The sequence below is a fragment of the Dermacentor albipictus genome, chromosome 2 (assembly GCF_038994185.2).
Source record: "Dermacentor albipictus isolate Rhodes 1998 colony chromosome 2, USDA_Dalb.pri_finalv2, whole genome shotgun sequence".
In the NCBI taxonomy this organism is placed as follows: domain Eukaryota; kingdom Metazoa; phylum Arthropoda; class Arachnida; order Ixodida; family Ixodidae; genus Dermacentor; species Dermacentor albipictus.
In genome coordinates, this window is record NC_091822.1 from 192,031,411 (window position 1) to 192,052,303 (window position 20,893).

At 46.2% G+C, this 20,893-nt stretch overlaps 1 protein-coding gene across 2 annotated transcripts in view; it reads left to right on the top strand.

Moving 5' to 3' along the window:
• LOC135898491 (matrix metalloproteinase-2-like) overlaps positions 1 to 20,531 on the top strand; it is a 273,911-nt gene extending 253,380 nt beyond the window's left edge. For both annotated transcript variants that reach the window (XM_065427434.1, XM_065427435.2), the window contains exons 4-8: positions 4,719 to 4,877; positions 8,094 to 8,359; positions 9,547 to 9,688; positions 13,165 to 13,428; positions 14,203 to 20,531. In XM_065427434.1, the coding sequence (XP_065283506.1) occupies positions 4,719 to 4,877; positions 8,094 to 8,359; positions 9,547 to 9,688; positions 13,165 to 13,428; positions 14,203 to 14,432 (1,061 nt within the window). In that variant the 3' untranslated portion in view covers positions 14,433 to 20,531. The remainder of the gene's footprint in view (positions 1 to 4,718; positions 4,878 to 8,093; positions 8,360 to 9,546; positions 9,689 to 13,164; positions 13,429 to 14,202) is intronic.
• The last annotated feature ends 362 nt before the right edge of the window (positions 20,532 to 20,893 follow it).

Below are 20,893 nucleotides of genomic sequence, written 5' to 3' on the forward strand. Positions count from 1 at the left end.
CTGCACCCGTCCTCTCTGCGCGCTTGCGTTTATGCTCGGGCGCGCGTCTTCGACGTCCGCGCGCGCTTCGCCTGCAACGGGCGGCCGAATTGTGACGACACAGCGAATCGATGCACATATGTGCGCTAGATGCGCTGGCTACAGTGCGCCATTCTGGCACCTTTGGCAAAACCTGTGGCGCGGACTTGAGAAAACCCTTATCGCCTCTAACTTACGAAAGTTTAGTGGCGATAGACGGATAACCAGTGAATCGCGTATTCCTTGATTTTTATTCTTTTTTTTTGCGAGGGTATGACGCAGAAGATAGGCTATAGTGAGAAGATATGCTTTCAGGCAATAAAGTTGCTCTTGGACACCACCTTATATGCGGAGAGAGAGATGTTGTGCCATTACCACAAGCCCGGATCCCGAATCTGCAAGATGCAGAATCTATCCTGCGAGCGCCATAATTCTCCCTTCACAAGTCAAGATGCTGCGCCTTCGTGCGGGAGAAGCCTCGGCGGAGCAGCGTGTTTTGACGTGCCCGCGTGTGCCCGACGGCCCGGCGCCGCACCTCCCTTGCCTGGAGGTCACCGCGCGCGCGAACTTTGAACCGAGTGGCCAGCGCGGTCGCTGGTTGGACCCCTCGGACGACCGTCGTGTGCTGACTTTGTATTGGGCCGGTTGAGTGACAATGGGCCTCGGGGATTATAAAAGCAGAGACACGCCGCTCGAAAACGGGATCCGCCGACCCCACCTGGAGAGAGGGTCGCTCCCGACTGGGGTGAGATGTGTCACGCGTTTTCGCCGGACGCCGTCGTGCGAGAACAGTCGCGTTTGTGTGAGCTCTCGGCCCCAGTGCCGATCCGTTCATGTCCTGTATGATAACCTGTATATAATGTATAAAGTCCCTTTTGTTATTCTCATCGACGCCAGGCTCGGAGTCTTCGCTACCAACGCTCTGTCACGAAACGGGTGACGAGCGCTACGGGGCCACAAAGCCGTTATCGTGGTGCAGCGGTTGAAGTTCGTAACACTGGCGGCACCGGTTGGATGTCGTAACACTGGCGGCACCGGTTGGAAGTTCGTAACACTGGATGGCAGCTACGGGATTGACCGGCATCAGCTACCTCGGCGCGGTGAGTGCCTGAAGTTTACCTCAAACACCAGACTTTCTCTGACACAGGTTATAGTAGCTCAGGGATTGACTTGGTGTTGCATTGTGATAACCTTGTGTGTTTCAAGCCTAGTAAGAGTGTTTTGAAAACCAGGGGATGCTGAGGGGGTAAACAGGGCAGTGTGTGATATACTTGCATATGTCTTACTAGTAGTGTTATAGTAGCGTACGGCAGGTATATTCAAAAAGGGTAAACAGCAGGAGGACAGTGTGAACGATGGAGAAGTACAAGGTGAAGGAACTTCTCGAAATTTGTGAGGAGTTGGGCATTGAGTTGGGCTCAACCAAAAGAAAGAATGCGATCCTTGAGGTCATGAGGACTGGGGACGTAACGGCTGAGGAGGCCGCTGAGGCCTGGGCGGATATCAAGGAACGTCGGGAAAGGGAGGAAAGGGAGAAGGAACGTTGCGAGCAGGAAAGGAGAGAACAGCAACGTCGCGAGGAGGAAAAGAGGGAGAAGGAACGTTGCATGGAGGAAAGGAGAGAGATTCGTGAGCACGAGCTTAAAATGAAAGAGTTGGAGACCCGAAATAGCTCGCCAGCGCCTAGTCTCACTTCTAATGTTCCAAGAATACGCGATCAACTTCCACCCTTTGTCGTCGGAGAGGATATGGCCAAATACCTCGTGAAATTTGAGCACGTCTGCGAACGGAATAGCATTGAGCGATCCCTTTGGGCACAGAATCTGTTAGCCTTGCTTCCTGGGGAGGCATCAGACGTAATAACTTGCTTATCGAAAGAGGCGTTTGAGAGCTACAGTGATGTGAAGGAAGCGCTACTGCGGAAGTACAAATTGTCGCCCGAAGCTTTCCGGCAGAGGTTCCGGTATGCAAAAAAGGGTAAGGAGTCGAATGTTGACTTCGCGTTTCGTCTAAAAGCCGACTTGGTGGAATGGCTGAAGGGCGAAGAGGTTTACGACGACCGCGACAAAATTGTCGAATGCATCGCGTTGGAGCAGTTCTACCGTTGCATTGATGAGGATGTCCGGCTCTGGCTGCAAGATAGGCTAAAAGAGGTTAAGCTAAACAAGGCAGCAGAGTTAGCGGAAGAGTATTACACCCGCCGCAGCTTGCACAGCAAGGCAGTGCGCGTAGAAAAGGCAGATAGGAGAGATGGGTTTTCCGGAAAGCCCGAAAAACGGAAATGTTACAATTGCAAAAAGCAAGGGCACATCGCTGGGAACTGCCCAGAGAAAATTGCTTTTGCAACAAAACAGCGAAATGATACGACGCGTTTTTTTGAAAAACGGAGACCGTTAACCTGCTACAATTGCAAAAGGCAAGGGCACATCGCTGCAAGCTGCCCAGAGAGAATTGCTTTTGCAACGATACAGGAAACTCACAAAAACATACGTCTATTGGAGCCCTATGTGCAGGAAATTAAGGTAAACGGCAAGAAGTGCCGAGCACTGCGGGACTCTGCAGCCACTATGGACGTTGTTCACCCGTCTTTCGTCTCCTCGAGTGATTTTACGGGAGAGTGCGTTAGGATACGGCAAGTGGCCGAGAAGGAGAGTGTCTGTTTACCGATCGCAACGGTTATCATTGAAGGAGAGTTTGGAAAACTTAACACCGAAGCCGCTGTGTCAGCCGCCCTCCCGGAGCAATTTTCCTACCTCTTCTCAAATAGCTCGGAGCAGCTGCTGAGGGATCAGGGCAAATCATTCTTTGCCGACGTGGCGTACATGGCCCCCACGCGATCCAAAGCGCGCCCGCTGTCGAGGGAACTTGACTTAGCGTCGGTGAGCGAAAGGCGGTGCGGCACACGGACCGATCACGGTAACTTGAGTGGCGAGCAGTCACGGGAGAGGCAGAGCTCGGAGGCTGGCCTAGACGAGCGGGTCCTGGAAGTGAGTGGGAGTGACGCGTGCAGTGCTAGCCGCGATATAGACTCGATGCCGCAATTAGGCGACGCGGGCTCCACACTCGCTCCGGTTTCCGCCAGCCGGCAGGAGCAGGCTGCAGTTGAAAGAAAAAGTCTGATTCGCGAACAACAGGAAGATTGTTCACTAGCCGATCTGAGGAAGAGCGTCAAACGGGGAGTGGAAAAAAAGGGGGTTTCATTTGGCAAGGAACCTGGCTTATTGTACCGCCGCTACACGGATAAGCTGGGTCGCAAATATAAGCAGCTTCAGATTCCGCGAAAATATCGCCGGGAAAAATGAATGACCTCATTTGCTTCCTCAGAAGTATGTTTTCGGTCCAAAGCGATTTCAAGGGGACCATTCTATTTGTAATTATTATTGCTGATTATTAATTGTTTCTATTTTGTTATGTTGATGATTTGAAAACTGATTGTTTAAGCCTTGTGTGCTAGATCGTACACCTGCCTCTTGTTGCAGCGGGAGAAAAAAAAAAGGGGAAAACAATTTAGTTAGGTTGATTTGAATTATGGCCTTGTCTGGTGTTTGACGGGAGACAGAGGGCACTTGTTCGTGTTGGGTGTTGCCTTTTGCCGGTCGGTTTTGCAAGCTGCAGAACGACCAAGCGGGACCAGTGGCGAGAAGCAAGGTCTTAGGAACGACCCGAGCGGAGCTGGTCAAGGTGCCTTGGCGACGACGTGGTGAGCAGAGCTCCTGTCCTGGCGAGTCGGACCTGGGCACGTGAGGTTACCTGGCGTCCCGACACTGGACGTGAACTTGGACGAGCCTGACGAACGTGCGCGCCTGGCATCCGAGCCACGTGGAGGCAGCTCGTCTTCCCGGCGCCTTATCTGAGGGCGGGGATGCTGTTGTGCCATTACCACAAGCCCGGATCCCGAATCTGCAAGATGCAGAATCTATCCTGCGAGCGCCATAATTCTCCCTTCACAAGTCAAGATGCTGCGCCTTCGTGCGGGAGAAGCCTCGGCGGAGCAGCGTGTTTTGACGTGCCCGCGTGTGCCCGACGGCCCGGCGCCGCACCTCCCTTGCCTGGAGGTCACCGCGCGCGCGAACTTTGAACCGAGTGGCCAGCGCGGTCGCTGGTTGGACCCCTCGGACGACCGTCGTGTGCTGACTTTGTATTGGGCCGGTTGAGTGACAATGGGCCTCGGGGATTATAAAAGCAGAGACACGCCGCTCGAAAACGGGATCCGCCGACCCCACCTGGAGAGAGGGTCGCTCCCGACTGGGGTGAGATGTGTCACGCGTTTTCGCCGGACGCCGTCGTGCGAGAACAGTCGCGTTTGTGTGAGCTCTCGGCCCCAGTGCCGATCCGTTCATGTCCTGTATGATAACCTGTATATAATGTATAAAGTCCCTTTTGTTATTCTCATCGACGCCAGGCTCGGAGTCTTCGCTACCAACGCTCTGTCACGAAACGGGTGACGAGCGCTACGGGGCCACAAAGCCGTTATCGTGGTGCAGCGGTTGAAGTTCGTAACACTGGCGGCACCGGTTGGATGTCGTAACACTGGCGGCACCGGTTGGAAGTTCGTAACAGAGAGTAGTCGCTGTTAAACCGTGCCTCGCTCTCGCTAGAGAATTCGAGGCCATTTGTGTTTGTGCGTAACCGTGTGCTGGCGACATTTGAAACTGACTTTCAACTTGACGTGTTCTTTTCCCCCCTCTTGTTGCATGCAGAGGTGAGCCTGTTCGCTGTGGCGGCGCACGAATTCGGCCACTCGCTGGGCCTGTCCCACTCGTCGGTTCCCGGGTCGCTCATGTACCCCTACTACCAGGGAGTCAAGGACGACTTCCAGCTGCCGTACGACGACAAAGTGGGCATCCAAAGGCTCTACGGTGCGTTCCCGCACGCGCATGCTTGCGTTTGCGTGCGCATCTCTTATTTCTCATCTTATAACGAAGTGAACAATACAGAGTAACGCAATACTATATAGCAGCGTTGTCAAGAATAACATAGCGCAATAGACGGCACGGAGAGCAAGACGAGACGACGTAGCGCTCCCGTTATCTCGCTTTGCTTTCCGTCCTGCCAATTGCGCTAGTTTATCCTTGACAATGCTGCACCAACTGGCATGGAAATTCTACGGTAGCAGCAGCGACAACTCATCTGGCCACCTCCTTGGGGCACATATGGTAGCGCAAGACCCGCCTGTACCATATATCACCGCTGCGATGTTGATTCCCTGAGTAAAACACTTTCACATACAGGGTTAACTACTATATAGGCCATACCTGTTCCGAAGTAAATGAAAATACTGATGCAGAAGCTCATAGAAACATACAAGTATACGGACATGTTACTTATACAGTAAGCATATGCCTCCATAAATACACAACAAAGCTAAATGCATGCTAGATTATTTCGAATGATCGATGCTCGAATGAAAAAAAAAAGTATACTTAGCAATTGGAGACGCATTTCAAGACTTCTTAAGGTGCATTTGGCAGCTACACGGCGCTTTTGGGGATTTCAAAATGTACCATGCAGTGCTTTAACGAAGAAAGGCTTGTTAAGCCAGGACCGAGTTCGCGCCAGCCTTGAAATGCTGCACCAGCTGGACCATACACAGATTATAAGGAACCAGCTGAACTGGCACTGCATCGCCACAAAACGAAGAGAGGAGTGAAGGGTAGCAGAAAAATGAATAAGAAAATGCTGCACTCTCTAAACCAGTTCCGTGAGGTTGGCTTATGTATATTCAGGGTACAAAATATACAAAACCGCAACCTGGCAACTTTTGTGACCTGTTCCAGCGGGGTGAGAGAGAGAGAGAGAGAGAGAGAGAGAGAGAGAGAGAGAGAGAGAGAGAGACGCCATCAAAAGCTGCATATATGAAAATGCGTATCTATGCGTCACTGGAAAACAGAGACCACTTTACTCCGAGAAGAGGCTTGATAAGCCACAAAAATGAAAAAAAGGAAGACTTGGGGTGACGCCATTGATGTTGCCGTATCAGATTGCCGTGACGTCACGTATAGTGAGAGCGTCTACTCGGATTTAGTGCATTGTTTATAAGTAGAGGAGGACCACACTGCATTCTAAAGAAATCAAGGACTCAGCCTCGCTAGTTTTGAAAACGTTTCTTCCCCCAGAACGGCCGAACATACGAACGAAAATTGAGTATCCGCTGAATACGTTGGCAGTCTACACTGACAAGGAGATAGCGACTGGCTTTCAGAACTGTATATGTTTTCCCCCTTGAGCAATGTCTTAATCAATGATACGCGGGAAAGGTAATTCATGCGCGATATTAATTTTTCTTTGTATATCCATGACCAATTTATGCTTGTGCTGTTCTTGTACTCTTCTGACCCCCCCTCTCTCTCTCTCTCTCTCTCTCTCTCTGTGTGTGTGTGTGTGTGTGTGTGTGTGTGTGCGCGTGTGTGTGCGTGCGTGAGTGCGTGCGTGCGTGCGTGCTGCCTTTCACCGAGCTTCAAGGCCTTCTTTCTACAGTGTTTTGATATTTCGTTATGTATTTGTATCGATAATGTTTTGTAAGCTCATTGCTTTTTCTTTTTTTTCCTTCGGGCCCTTTAAGTGGACAAAATTCCTACATTTCAAGCTAATAAAGGAGATTTACTTTTACTGATTAGTGTGCCTCTTTCAATATTTTTTGTTTGTTCAGCTTAATTCACCTGCCAGGCTGCATACTATTCTTGTTTCTTGGCGTCTTTCCTTTGGTATTTTGCGTTTCTCTCGTTATAAAATAATTATTTCTATTACGCTGTCTCCTGCCCTGCCATGGCTGAGCGTCTTCATCGTCGTATACTGTGCCTTTACGGAGACAAAGCCGGCCATAAAAGCACCTCTCACCCACTGGGACTCGCATGGGAAGCAGAAATTCATTTGCGAGGCGAAAGGGGAAGAGTACCTACAAGGGGCCCCGACCACCCGGCCGGAAATTTGACCAAGCAGTGGAGAAAGTAATCAGCGTCCCAGTGACGAGGTTGCAGACGCGGAGGAAGCTCCCGATTCTTCTCTCCGCTCATCTAGTTCGGCGAGCGTGTCTGGGACGTTCTCTGTAGAGCACACCGTACAGACTTTGTGGCGAGCCGTCACGTTGCACGCATTGAAACCGGAGGAAGGCTTCGCTTCTCCACTCATTTCGCCTTATTTCCACAAACACGTATACGCGCCTCCGGAAATTGGTTGTGCGGCGGCGAAGAGGAAGCGAGAAACGTGGTACACGGCGCGATACTCGTAACGCTTACGCTAAGTCACGTTGGTATATTATGCTGAAACAAGCTGCGCCGGAAACATAGGCACATATTTATAAATAAATAAATAAATAAATAAATAAATAAATAAATAAATAAATAAATAAATAAATAAATAAATAAATAAATACGAATATAGGCAACACGAGGCTGCCACGTACAGACCACACATATACTCAAGGCGTGCACAAGCTGTCTTGTGTTTCATCGCCTCTTTGTTAGCTCTTTCACTCGACACAATTTACCGCATCGCTGCAACGATTGATTGATGAGCCATTTAAATATCCTCTTCTCGTCACTTTATTAATTGCTTTTGCTTGCTACCTATAATTCAGTTTGTGCGAAGGTCATCACATTTGTTCCTTTGTTTCTCATTCCTTCTTTCTTTCTCCATTAATACTTCTGTTAGGGACAGTTCATCCTTCTCAAGAGGGAAGTCAACGCATCTCACGCGCATCTCCGGCATGGTGTCATCGCGCCTATTCCGCTCTGCGTAAACCGCACACGATATGCAATAACGGTCTAGCCAGCTACCGTTTCAACCGCTTGGATCATGAGGTGTGGAACTGACGCGACGACGACGCGCGGGAAATTCATCCTAAACGTTGCCCAATTGAAGCGTATACGTGTCTTCTCTATCCTCGACGTCATCCCCCATACTTGCGACATCTCACGGTGAAAAAAAAAGAAAAAGAGAAACGCGAAACCGTGTGAAGATCGAAACAGCCGGAGGGTCGTTTCTCCTCACGCGTTTTCGCCCGTTTACCACCGTACGAGCCAATTCGAGCCCAGCAACACGTATTGACGCATTCTGTGACGCGTCTCGGATCGCAGGCGCCAAGTACCCGACCAAGTGGGCGTCCATGCAGCCCATCATCCCGCGGACGACGACGCCGTCTCCCGCGGGACGGGGGCCGCACGGACGACAGCCGGTCGCAGGCGGAGAGCCCCGGGACAGGCAGCCCCCCCGGCAGCCAGCGCCCAGGCCGCCCCAGTCCCCGCCGCAGACGCCGGTGGACGACGGGAAACCCGACGGCTGCAGCACTTCCATCGACGCCATCGCCGTCATCCGACGCGAGCTGTTCGTCTTCAAAGGAAAGGTGGGTGCGCGCGCCTCGCTCTGTTTAAGAAGCGAGCCCGGCTCGTTTGGAACTAGTGGCGTAATCGACGACCAATGTCCTTGGGACAGCCGTGCACCCGAGTTCGAACCGAGTAAAACGTACGCCTTCTTTATGCATTGCACTCGTTGTTTCAATTGCTCTGCCGTCGGTCTCTAATTATTTGTTTTGTTTGCATAAGAAGCCACGAAGTTACCATGAAATGTTCTTCTCATGCTTAAAATACTTGGAGGACGCTTAAGCTTTGCCTTTACGAGTGGAACGCGATAGCATTCAGAGACCCCTGACTGCTTCTCATGCTTCCCGGCAACTGCAGCTTACGTTATAACCGTAATGTTTACCGTGAAACACTGGCGGCGAACGCTGCGCGCGAAGGCGAGCTTTCTGGTATCTACAGAAACGCGGCATCTTGCGTGGGCCGATCCCGGAGGTAGTGCACAGCCGCGCCAATGAAATTGCATCATTTTCAGCTTTCTGTTATTGTTTCGCACTTTTAATATCTAAGTATGAGATGATTTAACGTAAAAGGCGTGCGCTGTCGGAGTTTTGTTTCATGACATTTCTTCGAGGGCTCTCATTCTCAAAATTCCGAGTATTAAATTTGTCATGAATGTAAGACAAGGTATGAGCAACTTTAGCGATAGGATGGTGTGTCAATATGACTCGCATATACCCCATGTGATATAGCAAGGCGTGTGATATACATATAAATATATACGAAAATGCTTCGCTGGCAGACAAGTCCGCCGACACCGAATTCTCTGCGATGCAGGGCCCTTAACGCTACTGCGTTAACGTATATTTTTGTACTTCAAAGCATAGTGAAGCATCTCTGAAGCGTAAGCACGTTCTCCGGTCACGTGCACAGTTATTTGTGCGTAGGTTCCTTTCCTCTGTCCTTATATGGTAAATTCTGTTCGTGTGAGAAAAACACGAACAGGCACTGCGCCTTCAAAAGATCACACCCGCAAAAGTAACCTTGCCCCTGTTGCTCACGTTTTGAACCAGCTTAGCGGACCCGTGTTCTAAACTGTACGCGCCGCCTTTCCAACTAATTGGGTGACGGCCTTCGGCTGTATAGATACATACCACTCTGTCATGAGCTTCGTGTCGTTTACGCATGCCGTGCCCTTTCTGAGGGAACATTGTGTTGTGTTGGCCTGTTGCAGTACTTCTGGCGTATCAACGACCAGGGTCTCAAACCCGGCTACCCCGTGGAGATCAGTCTCTTCTGGTACGACCTACCCGCTAGCCTCGAGAAGATCGACGCGGTCTACGAGAGGCCCGACCAAAAGATCGCCTTCTTCATAGGTTGGTTGACACTGCAGCCTCTGTGCGCCGCGAGCCTGTTTCACGTGCCGCGCGATTGTCCGAAGCGAACCGCCGATGCAGCGATATATGCACCGCCGCCGCTATCGCGCAAGATCACGTGCTCTGACGTCGAGCGTCCGTTTGCAGCAGTTTCCTTCCTCCATGGTTTGCAGCTGCGTCCGCCATAAGCTACGAACGGGTGCTTTTGCTGGCACGTCGAAACGAACGAGGCACAGCGGAGTTTACACTCCACTGCAGGATCGGTTTCTGCGGCTGCTCCACGTCGGCCAGAATCGCAGAAACTTGTTGCCTGTGCAACTATACGGATGTGTACGTGTTCGCATATGTGTAGAATACGCAGTTCTTAAGTCATATTATGCATCACTACACTGTTTTATGGGTTATGTTATGCGAGGTTGAAAACAGTCAAGACTTAAAAGATTTAAAAGAAAAGCAACCTTATAAAAATCTCGGGGCGTAAATGTACATAGTACAAATGCGCATATTGTCATTATTGGGCGCCATTTCTTTTATTGGCCGTTTCTGATCGATTACATTAAGCGACTCACTTCAGGTAGCCGGTATTTGGCTTAAACGACTTTAAACAACTCAGCTTCATTCTGATTGAAATTGTCGCTTGGCAGACCTATACTCGAAACACTCGCTCGCAGACCAAGTTCTCGGCTAAGCACGAGGTCGTGAGATGAAATCCCAGCCACGGCGGCCGCATTTCGATGAGGGCGAAATGCAAGAACACCTGTGTACTTAGATTTAGGTACACGTTAAAGAACCCCAGGTGGTCAAAATGAATCCGTAGTTTCCCTCATAGTCAGATGGCTGTTTTCGCACGTAAAACCCCATAATTTAAGTAAGTTCTCGCATCTCCCAGTGCGCCGCTTTTGACTGCACTTCCACACTACACGGCACACTAACCCACTAGCTGGCGCAGTGGTTATGACGTTCTGCTGCCGTACACGAGTCGCGATTTCGATTTCAGGAGCCTCAGAATCGTGGCACACGAGCAAATATGCTCGTGTGCCACGATTTTCACGCACATTAGACCAACGTGGTCAAAATTTATCATGAGCCCTCCACTACACGGTGTCTTTCGTAGTGAGCGTATGCTTTAAAGCGTTAGTATCAATCAATCAATCAATCAATCAATCAATCAATCAATCAATCAATCAATCAATCAATCAATCTTGTCGGTCAGCTGTCCTGAGGAGTTGGAGTTTGAGAAACTGGCGCCCACTGAGTGCCGTTGATCTTAGCGGGCCTCCAACAAAACAGGTCATACCCACCGATCGCTTTCACGGGCTTACAAGATGTCTAGTTAGAACCCATAAGGTTACTCATAACCATAAGGTTAGAACCCATAAGGTTACAAATTTTAAAACTTTGTTCCATGTAGGCAAGCTTGCTTCACTGCGATAGTACACATTGTGCAGCGAAGCTTACTTTAAAAAACATTTCAGTATTTGTCACCGGACGCATCGCTTTGTTCTGTACACAATAGAATCTCGCGCTAAAGCATGAGATTTCTTTCCCGTTTTCAACTTTGTTCGTGTGATACTTAAGGGCAAAGTATTCTTTGTGAACATCTGCACTTCAAATATATTTCATGAAAGTTGCGCGAAAAAAAAATTAACCGTTGTATATAGTACAACTCGCACAATTGTACAGTGGCATCAGAATTAAGCTTGCATCGGATTACGGAAGGATGCCATATTCTTCGAGATGATTGTCACCGCTGATATTTAAGCAGCTTAGCAGCGGGCATATGGCTCCGTTTGAAACGTCGGCGCAAATGATGTCACGAATTCTGCGTCACCTTTCGAGTTCCTGTGTTTGGGCTTTCCTTGCGCAGACATTTTCTGTAAGCTATAGCCTCGGCCAGATATTGCCACCAGTTTGACATGGCGTCACGAGGCGTTGCTACTAAATTTTAAAAAATAGGGCTCATCCATCTGCGTACCGCCTTCCTGTTGCTTCATCGAATTCCAGCGTCACCTATTCGCTGTTCCACGAGATTGGTTGATAGCAGTCTGTAGTTGACCACTTTCATGTGACGCCGCGGATTTCAAATATTTTTCGAGCTAATGGACCTTTTGCGTGCGGTAACGTTATCCTTGCATATGGATTATCTGTTAAACAGTCCCGAGCAGGGCTGCCAAGATCTATGACGTCATTATCACCTAGAGCGGGAACTTCCAAGATGGCGTCCCCTCCTGTCTTTCGTTTTTGCTACACTATTCTAGTACACTGTAGTTTTTGCATTTATTGTCGCTCGAAGTCTAAAGTCCGCGAATACACGCAATGTGCCTCGAACGGCCAGTCGCGCGGCAATTTCTCGTGCGTTTGCGGGCTTCTTTCACGCTCGGAAAAACACGTTTATGTAGCACGTATTGAGCAACAGAAAGCTGTATCGGGAGTTTTTCATGTTGCTCTACAATTTTCTCATTGACACTTTCCATCTAATTAAAATATTTGAGAAGTTGATTAATTAAGTAAGGCTACTTATTTAATTAGGTGGAATGAAAAAGAATATATAGTTTCAGTATCTCCAAGCGATGGCAAACAACATTACTTTTGTTTAATCCAGCTGCATGGCATTTGCATATTTTTAAACTCTGGCTTAAGTTAGCTGGGACACCCTTGTGTCCCAACTAACTTTAGGGGAGAGGGAAAGTCCGATGGTTTGCGACTTGCGCCCCCACTACGCCATTGGTCGTCTGCTAACTTTTTCTTGCTTTCGATTATTTTCTGAGCACTATGCATGTGAATGCTTGGCTACCTTCTATCTTCCTTTTTTTTTTCTCTCTCTCTTTTGCCTTCTCATTGGCATCACTTGTGATTTGTTCTGTAGCATATTATGCGCTATATTCCTATTTGTACATTCAGATCTGCTTGTGATTGCTATTATGTTATGTTCGGCTAAAGCAATGCCTCTTATTTATGTATTTATATGTATTTGTGTTTACTACCCGCCCTGTAACGACCCTCGGGTGACCAGTATTCATAAATAAAATAAATAAATAAGAATAAAACTACATTAATTGAAATTGCGGTGTAAAGGGTGTTCTTTTCATCTTTTTTTATGCTACACTAATGCTATAAAAATGGCTCGTGTATGTTGGTGGAACAACATTTTCCTACATTAATAAAAAAAAATTACGTTTTTCTACATTAGCTACACTCGTGCAGCCAGTATAGGTAAAAAAAAAACAGCCCTAGTGAACCACAGGGCAGCCATTTTGGGACAGCTCGGGGTCTGGAGAGGCCAAAGCAGGACGAAACACCGTCCCACACGAAGGCTGTGGGACAGCGGGACCAGTTCGGTAAAAGCGGGACGTCTGGTCACCTTACAATCCAAACATTTCATGTGATGAGCGTTTGCACTGTTCAAAGCCATTACACGAGGCAGCAGTCGCTTCATTGTTCTAGTTATCTGAACATGCACTTGGTCATGCCTACAGGTAACCAGTACTGGCTGTTCAGCAGCAACCGTCCCTTGCCTGGCTACCCACGGCCATTGACCAACCTAGGCTTGCCGGCAAGCCTGACGCACGTGGACGCCGCCATGGTGTGGGGCCACAACGGGAAGACGTACTTCTTCAGTGGTGACCAGTACTGGCGCTACGACGAGTTTGACCGCAGTGTCGAGTTCGACTATCCCCGGCACATGCGGATGTGGCGAGGCGTGCCGAACAGCGTCGATGCCGCCTTCCAGAACACCGACGGTGAGCACTTTCTAACAATGCTTCCAGGTGTGCTTTCTCTACGCTTTTGAGTGTCAAGGCTATTCAAATCCATCAGAGCTAGCTCTACCATGCTCGAAAGCTTTTGTGTACAATAAAGAAAAAGTTCACCGACTGTTACGACACTCCCTAATGCGAAAAATGAGCGCAGCTCTCTACGTGTTTTCATTTCGCGGTTTTCGTTTGGTTCCTTCGCTCGGTTACACCGAGCTACGACGCTGACGCTCGCTGCAGGAATGGGCGCCTGAGAGCTGCGCTCTAAAAAGTCCATGCCAGAAAAAGAGGTGACACTACATCCTTTGCCTTAGTGAATGACACACTTAGACCTCATGTCATCTTAATGTAACATGATGAAACAGCGCCAAAGCCGAGCACGAATAGAAGAAAAGATTCTTCAGTGTGTCAACTGAAGTTTATAGGAAAAAAAACACATGATCTAAAACCTTTCACATGGATCACCTGACCGAAAAGCAACAGAAACATGGCATAAAAAAGCTAGAGCAACTAAACAACACATATGTAAGGCAAAAGAAACATGTTTGCATGTGCATAGACACATGCCTTGAAGACAGGGGGCCGCATGAATGCGAAAGGTAATCAATTTCTTCATTTGTTAGTGCAGAGGACGGTTGGCTTAGTCTTTTACTAAAACTGATTGCACTGCCATTTATGGTCGCAAAAGTAATCGCAGCTCTGCTTTCCTTCTTATTTTTTTATTTTGTGCACATATACAATTGTTCTCCTATGTCCATGCAGGCCAGACGTACTTCTTCAAGGGACAGAAGTTCTGGCGGTTCAACGATCGACGCATGCATGTTTACAACAGGACGAAACATGTTGGCGAGTGGTTTGGCTGCCCTGTGGCAAAGGCCTCCTATGCAGATGAGCACAGTGCACTGAGCAGCACTGCGCTAGTTACACTGGCCTCAACCCCACTTCTTATACTCATCACAGCCCTCACACTGGCCGTTGGGCAAAGATCTTGATCATGGCCACTAGTTATAAGGGTCCACATTTAAGTATGGATGCCCTGCTGATATGGTGCACAATGAGGGTAGTGTGCCGGTATTGTTCCGGTGAAGGTGCTGGCTGCAGTCATGGTGAGAAGCAACCATGCAGTGGAATAGCCATCAGTTCTGGAGGGCGCCTTGATGCAGTGGGTGAAGGAAACTACTTTTTGTACTTCTGTTGACTGTCCATGTTCAGTTATCATGCAGTGCTCAAACTCAGTTTAATTGGTACTATTGCACCAGCTAAGAAAAAAAACATCCTGCTACAGCCGACTCCAGCTAATTTGACACCTGTGAGACTGCAAGATTTGGTCGAATAATCTGAAAAGCCAGATTTACTAATAGTGGTGAAATGAATGTATTCAAATATTTATTATTACTTGAGGTAGCATATAATGTCTTTCAGCTTGTTACTTTTGAAGCTGGAGTTAACCTACACGCAGCACCGAGCGCCAGCATATTCCTAAGCTGCCTCACTTTTTAACTGAAAGGAAAACTAAAGTAAAACAGCTTCACCCCTCGGGAAGCAGTAGTGCTGTATGCTAAATTTATTGTGTTTTTAAGCAATAGTAACCACTGTGGCGCATGAAGAGATGCCAGTAAGGGTTGAATTATCCAAAGCAGCATGCTTTTGTGTTCAAAGTAAGCAAGTTTTTCTACCATAGCAATGTACTGTTTCATGATGCGAGTTTTCAATGCGTTCGAATGAACCGAGGTCGAATTAACGAGAGTCGACTGTATTATAGTATGTGTGCGCTGATAAAGATCTCCAAATGTTTGCCAAAATTTTTACAAGTAGATGTAAAAGGTGCTACAATAGCACCAACTACAACCAGCACCTTACAATAGTGGTATCATAGACTCAATGCATTTTTGCATGCTCGTTACTTGTGATCAGCCTACGTTTGCCCACTCTGTTCTTGAAGCAAAAGCACTTGAACAAGTTTTGAGCAATGCACGTCTGTTTCTTAAAATGGCTACCTCAACGAAGACTGCCACTAAGCAATGCACACATTGATAATATGCCTGCCCTCTACACAGGAGAGTGAAAATTTCAGTCTTTATCTCCGCTAATATAATTGGCAGATTATCTTCACTGTGTGTCCATGAAATACTCACTAGCCTTTGCATCACAGGTACCATTTCAGCAGAAGGTCTGGGAAATAAGACTTGTAACTTGTGCCAGTATGACACAGGCATATGGCTTGACAGACACCCCTGTAAATTCACTATAAATAATTTAGTATGAAGCTTTGCCTTTTATCTATCAATTTCAGTCAAATGTTTGTGCAACATTTTCAATGAAGTAGTTTAAATACATGAATCACTTGCGATAATTCATATCCTTTGTCTCAGTATGCCTTTGCTTCAAGATTGCGCCATCAAGAGCTGTGGCTGAAAATTCCTGTTGCAATGCACTTTTGTGCTACAAGACGTTCCAGGTGCGTTGTTTCCAGTGTGATATAAGGACTGTGTGCCATTTGCATTATTTATTTCATTCAGCCATTTTTTTATCCTTTTATGTCTACATATTGATGTGATGTCTTTCCCTGTATTTTGGTAATCAATACTGCTTTTTTTAAGTATGTGACGCTATTGTTCTGTGCAGAAGAAACTGCAAAAAGTGCTATATTGAGTGCACATGGCCATTTATAGCAAGAAGCAGTCGGGGTGAATGACTGTGTAATTTCAAACCAAATACTGCTGCTGGTACAGACGTGCTAACCAACCTGGTAATGATACTTTTTGAAGATGAATGCAAGGGAGTGACAGTGGAACTTCGTGGCAATTTTTGGAGGCCAAGTTGTCGTTTGAAGGGCCCCTCACCAGGCCCCATAGCAAATTTTGGTTATAGGCTGGCAGTTGTTATGTGTCTTCTAGGGAGTGTTCTGCCGCAAAAATTTGTCAAATCGGCTCATTAATAGCCGAGATAGAAATATTTCAGTGCCGCGAACCCATGATTTCAGCAGGCAGGCTCCACTGCCAAGCAAGACACTCTCTCTCCACTTGCCCCATCTAGCCTCCGCAAGCAAAATTTCTTCCTTGCGTTCTCCCATACCAGACCTTGAGGATCGCGTAATGCATACGTCACAGGCCCTGCCTTCATTTTTTTTTCTCCTCAGTTTTTTTTTTTCCGGCGCTACGCATTTCTGCTGATGGCATCGCACGCGAGCTGTTGTCTCGTTCGTGCAGCGCATGATTTTGCACGCTGTGCACAAATAAACATGACTAGCGGTATAATTCAGTGCTACACGAATACTGAGGCAGAACAAGCAGATTGCAGAGCATGATCACGCGCTGGAGCCCGGTAGAAAATGGCGTAGTTTCTGTACCTACACACGTGACCGCACGACCGTGGGAACAAACAGATGAAGCGGAAGTACATCTCTCTTGCTTTGGTTTGAAGTAAAGCAAAAAAACATGCAGACATTCCGTTTGAGTGTTTATTTCTCTAAACTTCAATTCGTCAATTCAAGCAACAGATCACACAAATAACAGATGGTGCCTTGAATAATTCTCGAAGTCATATGTCACCACAAGCGACATCACACTGCGGACTCGAGTACGTAGGCGCAGGGATGCGAGTACGTCATCCTCCGGCTTGGAGCGCGGTGGCCGCGAGGAGAAGGAAACATGGCGTTAGGTTTGAAATTTCACATCTTTCCGTGGTGTGTAGCGATGTAATACTTTGCAGACATGATCGTTATCATGAAATGTATCCTCTGCGCTTGTCAGCTCAAAATGGCCAGACCTGGTGAGGGGCCCTTTAAAATGCAAAGTACCTTTTAGCTTAAAACAGTGAAACTAGATGAAGTTGATATATCTACTTTAAGCTCAATTGTACCAGAGTAATGGAGATTGGCTGTTCAAACACAGCCTGTAAAAAGAAGTTACTTATTTTTACATATTCAATATTAAACATGGACCACTCACCATGCAGTTATGGAAAGCACCTATGTGCCATTTCATAAAGAGAAAGACAAATTAATCCTTGAGATTCACCTTAATGCACCCATGTGAGCATAACCATTAATGTAAAAACTCAGTTATCAAGAGGTTCAGTGCAGTGCCTCTGTGATTATATAGTAGTTTTCGGTATGACTAGAACTAAAAGGCTTGCCACAAACCATAAATGTACTTGAAAGAATTTTGTCAGTGATGCATGCTAGAGTGGCACTGCTGCTGTATCATGCACCATCAGTAATAATGCAGCTAGGTGAGCTAGCTTGTATATGTTTTGGAAGCAAACTGCGCTAAACATCTGATAAGAACAAGAAGCACACTGTCTTGCATCATCTAGTTCCTTTGTTAGTGCTGTTTGCTTCGAAAATATGCACCACCACAGAGGGTTTATCTATTCACTTGCACTCGGAGACTTTGCGATGGGGCTTGCAATGATACACCTGACATTGTTTGCAGTGCTCCTTAATTGTCTAGGTTTCACAATGCACACTGCTGCTCACACATTCTGGCAGAAGCTTGCTCCTCACAACCAGACTTGAGCACTCTAGCACAGTTTGTGAAAACAAATGTACCACTTCAAAGATAAAAATCAATCCTGCAATTATGTAGTTCCAAGGTAATCTATACACTAGAGACTTTATCTCAGAATGTAGGTGTGAACTGCCTTAAGATGGCCTCCTATGCTTTGCGCAGAATTCGTGGGGCTATGTTTATATGAAGAAAGTACCAACGAATCTCTGGTAAGAAAAGTTCTACTGTGTAACACGTAGGCTCTTTCTTCTAAATTTATTCTTAGCTTATTTGTAAAACCATACAATGCACACGCAAGTATGCTCATGCTAGGAAATATTTATGGTGTTTGCATTCCACTGTGGTGCTTGTAAAAGTAGAATTGATGCATCTCTTGTATGATGCCATTTCACAATGCTGCTGTGCCTCTTTGTGCTTTTGCCTTGTGCTTTTGCCTCGCAAATACCCGCTCCGAGCCTCTTCAAGAATCACAAAACAAATGTTACTATGCCCAGTGCAGTGTAGCTTGTCTGTTTGGCTGCCACACAAGACCTTGTATATCTTCCAGATTAAAGTGCTGCCAATGGTGTATTTCATGTTGTAACATTTCAGATTGTTGACATGGGCATTATGCCTGTGAAGCTTTCGATGTCTATAAGAGATGTTTCAGCAAAAGTCCAAAAAAATAATGCATGAACTACTACTGCTTTAAAATACGGATATGTCATTCACGCTGTTACTAGAGTGCTCGGCCTTTATGCTACATGCTTTTGGGATATCTTGTTTATTCTGCATCGTCAGATATGTTATGCACATCCAAAAATGTGTGTTGTTTTAAGGCACTTTTTATACATGTGTATACATCTAGTTTTGTTTATTACAATATGTATGACTTTTTGTATATAGACAGTGTAAATACATTTTATTTTGATGATTACAAGTGTATGAATGGATTTTCCAAAAATCTAAAGGAGCCACAGTAAATGCACAAGACTATAAAATGACAGCATGAATCCAAGACAAAGTGTGAGCGATGCTACCTTTTCTAGTCAGCCAATTTTACAGGCAGTCAGTGAAATGACCACGAAACAAGAGGAGCTGAAGTAACTATTTGAACCCAGGGAAGGGTGGTCAATTGCTCATATAAAGCTATAGATGCATGACCTTATAATGTATTTGCTGATTAACCAGAAACGCTTTGCATAACAGGCTACGCCATTGAAGATGTGTCCTCATGATGCTGTAAATTAAAACAATCTCTGGAATGTTCTTTTAGGGACCAAAGTAGCCTCCCTTATGCTGCACTTGTAGATAAGCCAGTCTGCTTATCCAGAGCATGACATAAGTGTGTCATGGTCTGCTAGTTTTAGCACCAAGGAAAGAACATGGGTGAATGAACATAGCAAAGAGTGCCACTTAGTTTTGGAGAGCAGGTGTTCATTGTTTCATAGCTGAAAACAACAAAAAGAAATAAACACAACTTCTTTAGAATAGCTTCAAAACTCTGCTGCCTCTATCACTTGCATGTGGTGTTCAGGCAATTTTCAGGGCATTGTTTATTTTTCTCATGGCATACAGATAAAGATTATGACAATAACTGTAGCTCATGCAATGAGCAGAGTGTGTTGCTTATATCTGAACATTTGTCTGTGTGCCCAAAGAGCTTATGTTTTGGTTCACAAGGCACAAAGACGACTCTGCTGTCAATATGCTTGACATTGAAGATGCTGATGTAAATTTTCTATAATGAGGTAATGCTCCAAGATAAACTAAAAATTTATGGCCTTTCAATTTTGGCTTTTGCAAATTTTGAACAAGGACAGAAGTTAGTACTCAACTACGGAAACTAACATTTACTGCTTTGAATACCAAAAGCTTTCAATTTTGATAATGCTTATTCCTGGGAAACATGTCAAACCCAATCTACATAGAGCTTGCATGACATGTGATTGCAGGAAAAATCTGGACATACCAGTGAATGAAGGGCCCAAAATGAAAAAAAAAAAAAAGACATCAAGCTGTCAGCTCCCCTAACACATCCTGACAGAATTTCTAAACACCTTTTATTTGCTGTACCTCCTGTCTATCACAACACAGTCTACTCTTTCAAATATAAATGCAACAAATAATATGAAGTGTTTCTGCGTGCATACGAGCATATTACTCAAGGTCATATACATAAACTGAGCAGTGACTGTATATGGCTTCCTGCTATGAGTCAGTGGCCAGGATTAAGCAACACAGCAGGCTGAATACATGGCATTTTTCCTGCACAAGATACAAGGTCCAAGGCCAGTCGACAGTACACTTGAAACACAGGCTGCCAAGATTGATATGACAACAACAATAAAGAAAAAATATTCTGGAGCCCACTTGGCTCAACTGCTGTGCACCACTGCAGAGAAACAAATGGTTGTGTAAACTTTTTTTATTGATATGTGCTTTGCCTATACTATGAACAAACAGACATGGTGTGCCTTTTATATGTTAAGCAAGCAATTTATGAATGTGTCTTTATACTGTGAAACAGGTTGCCCTCTGCTGATTTGTATTTGAAATTTGTGCACTGTGAGAAATAAAAAAAAAAACTTTCATCACCAAGCCCAGAGATGTCTGCTTCATATTTTAAACATACTAAGGCCATCAACAAAAATTCTGCACTACACATCTACACAAATACTGAATACACACACTACAGCCACGCTAGCATTTCAATAAAAAAATCCACACTTTGCACAGAAAACCTGTATTCTGCAGTAATTACTAGGGGTGTGCAAATAATTTTTGAGACCAAATCAAATATGAATCACATAGTGCCATAAGTGAATCGAATCTAATGTTGAATAGCTCTCAAATAGTTTTAAAATGATGAACAGCGGTTATCACAGTTAATATAAGGCGATGTTCACATCCATAGGCGGAAGGTTTTCATTTTTCCAGGGGGGCTGGGGCTCGGCCAGCTT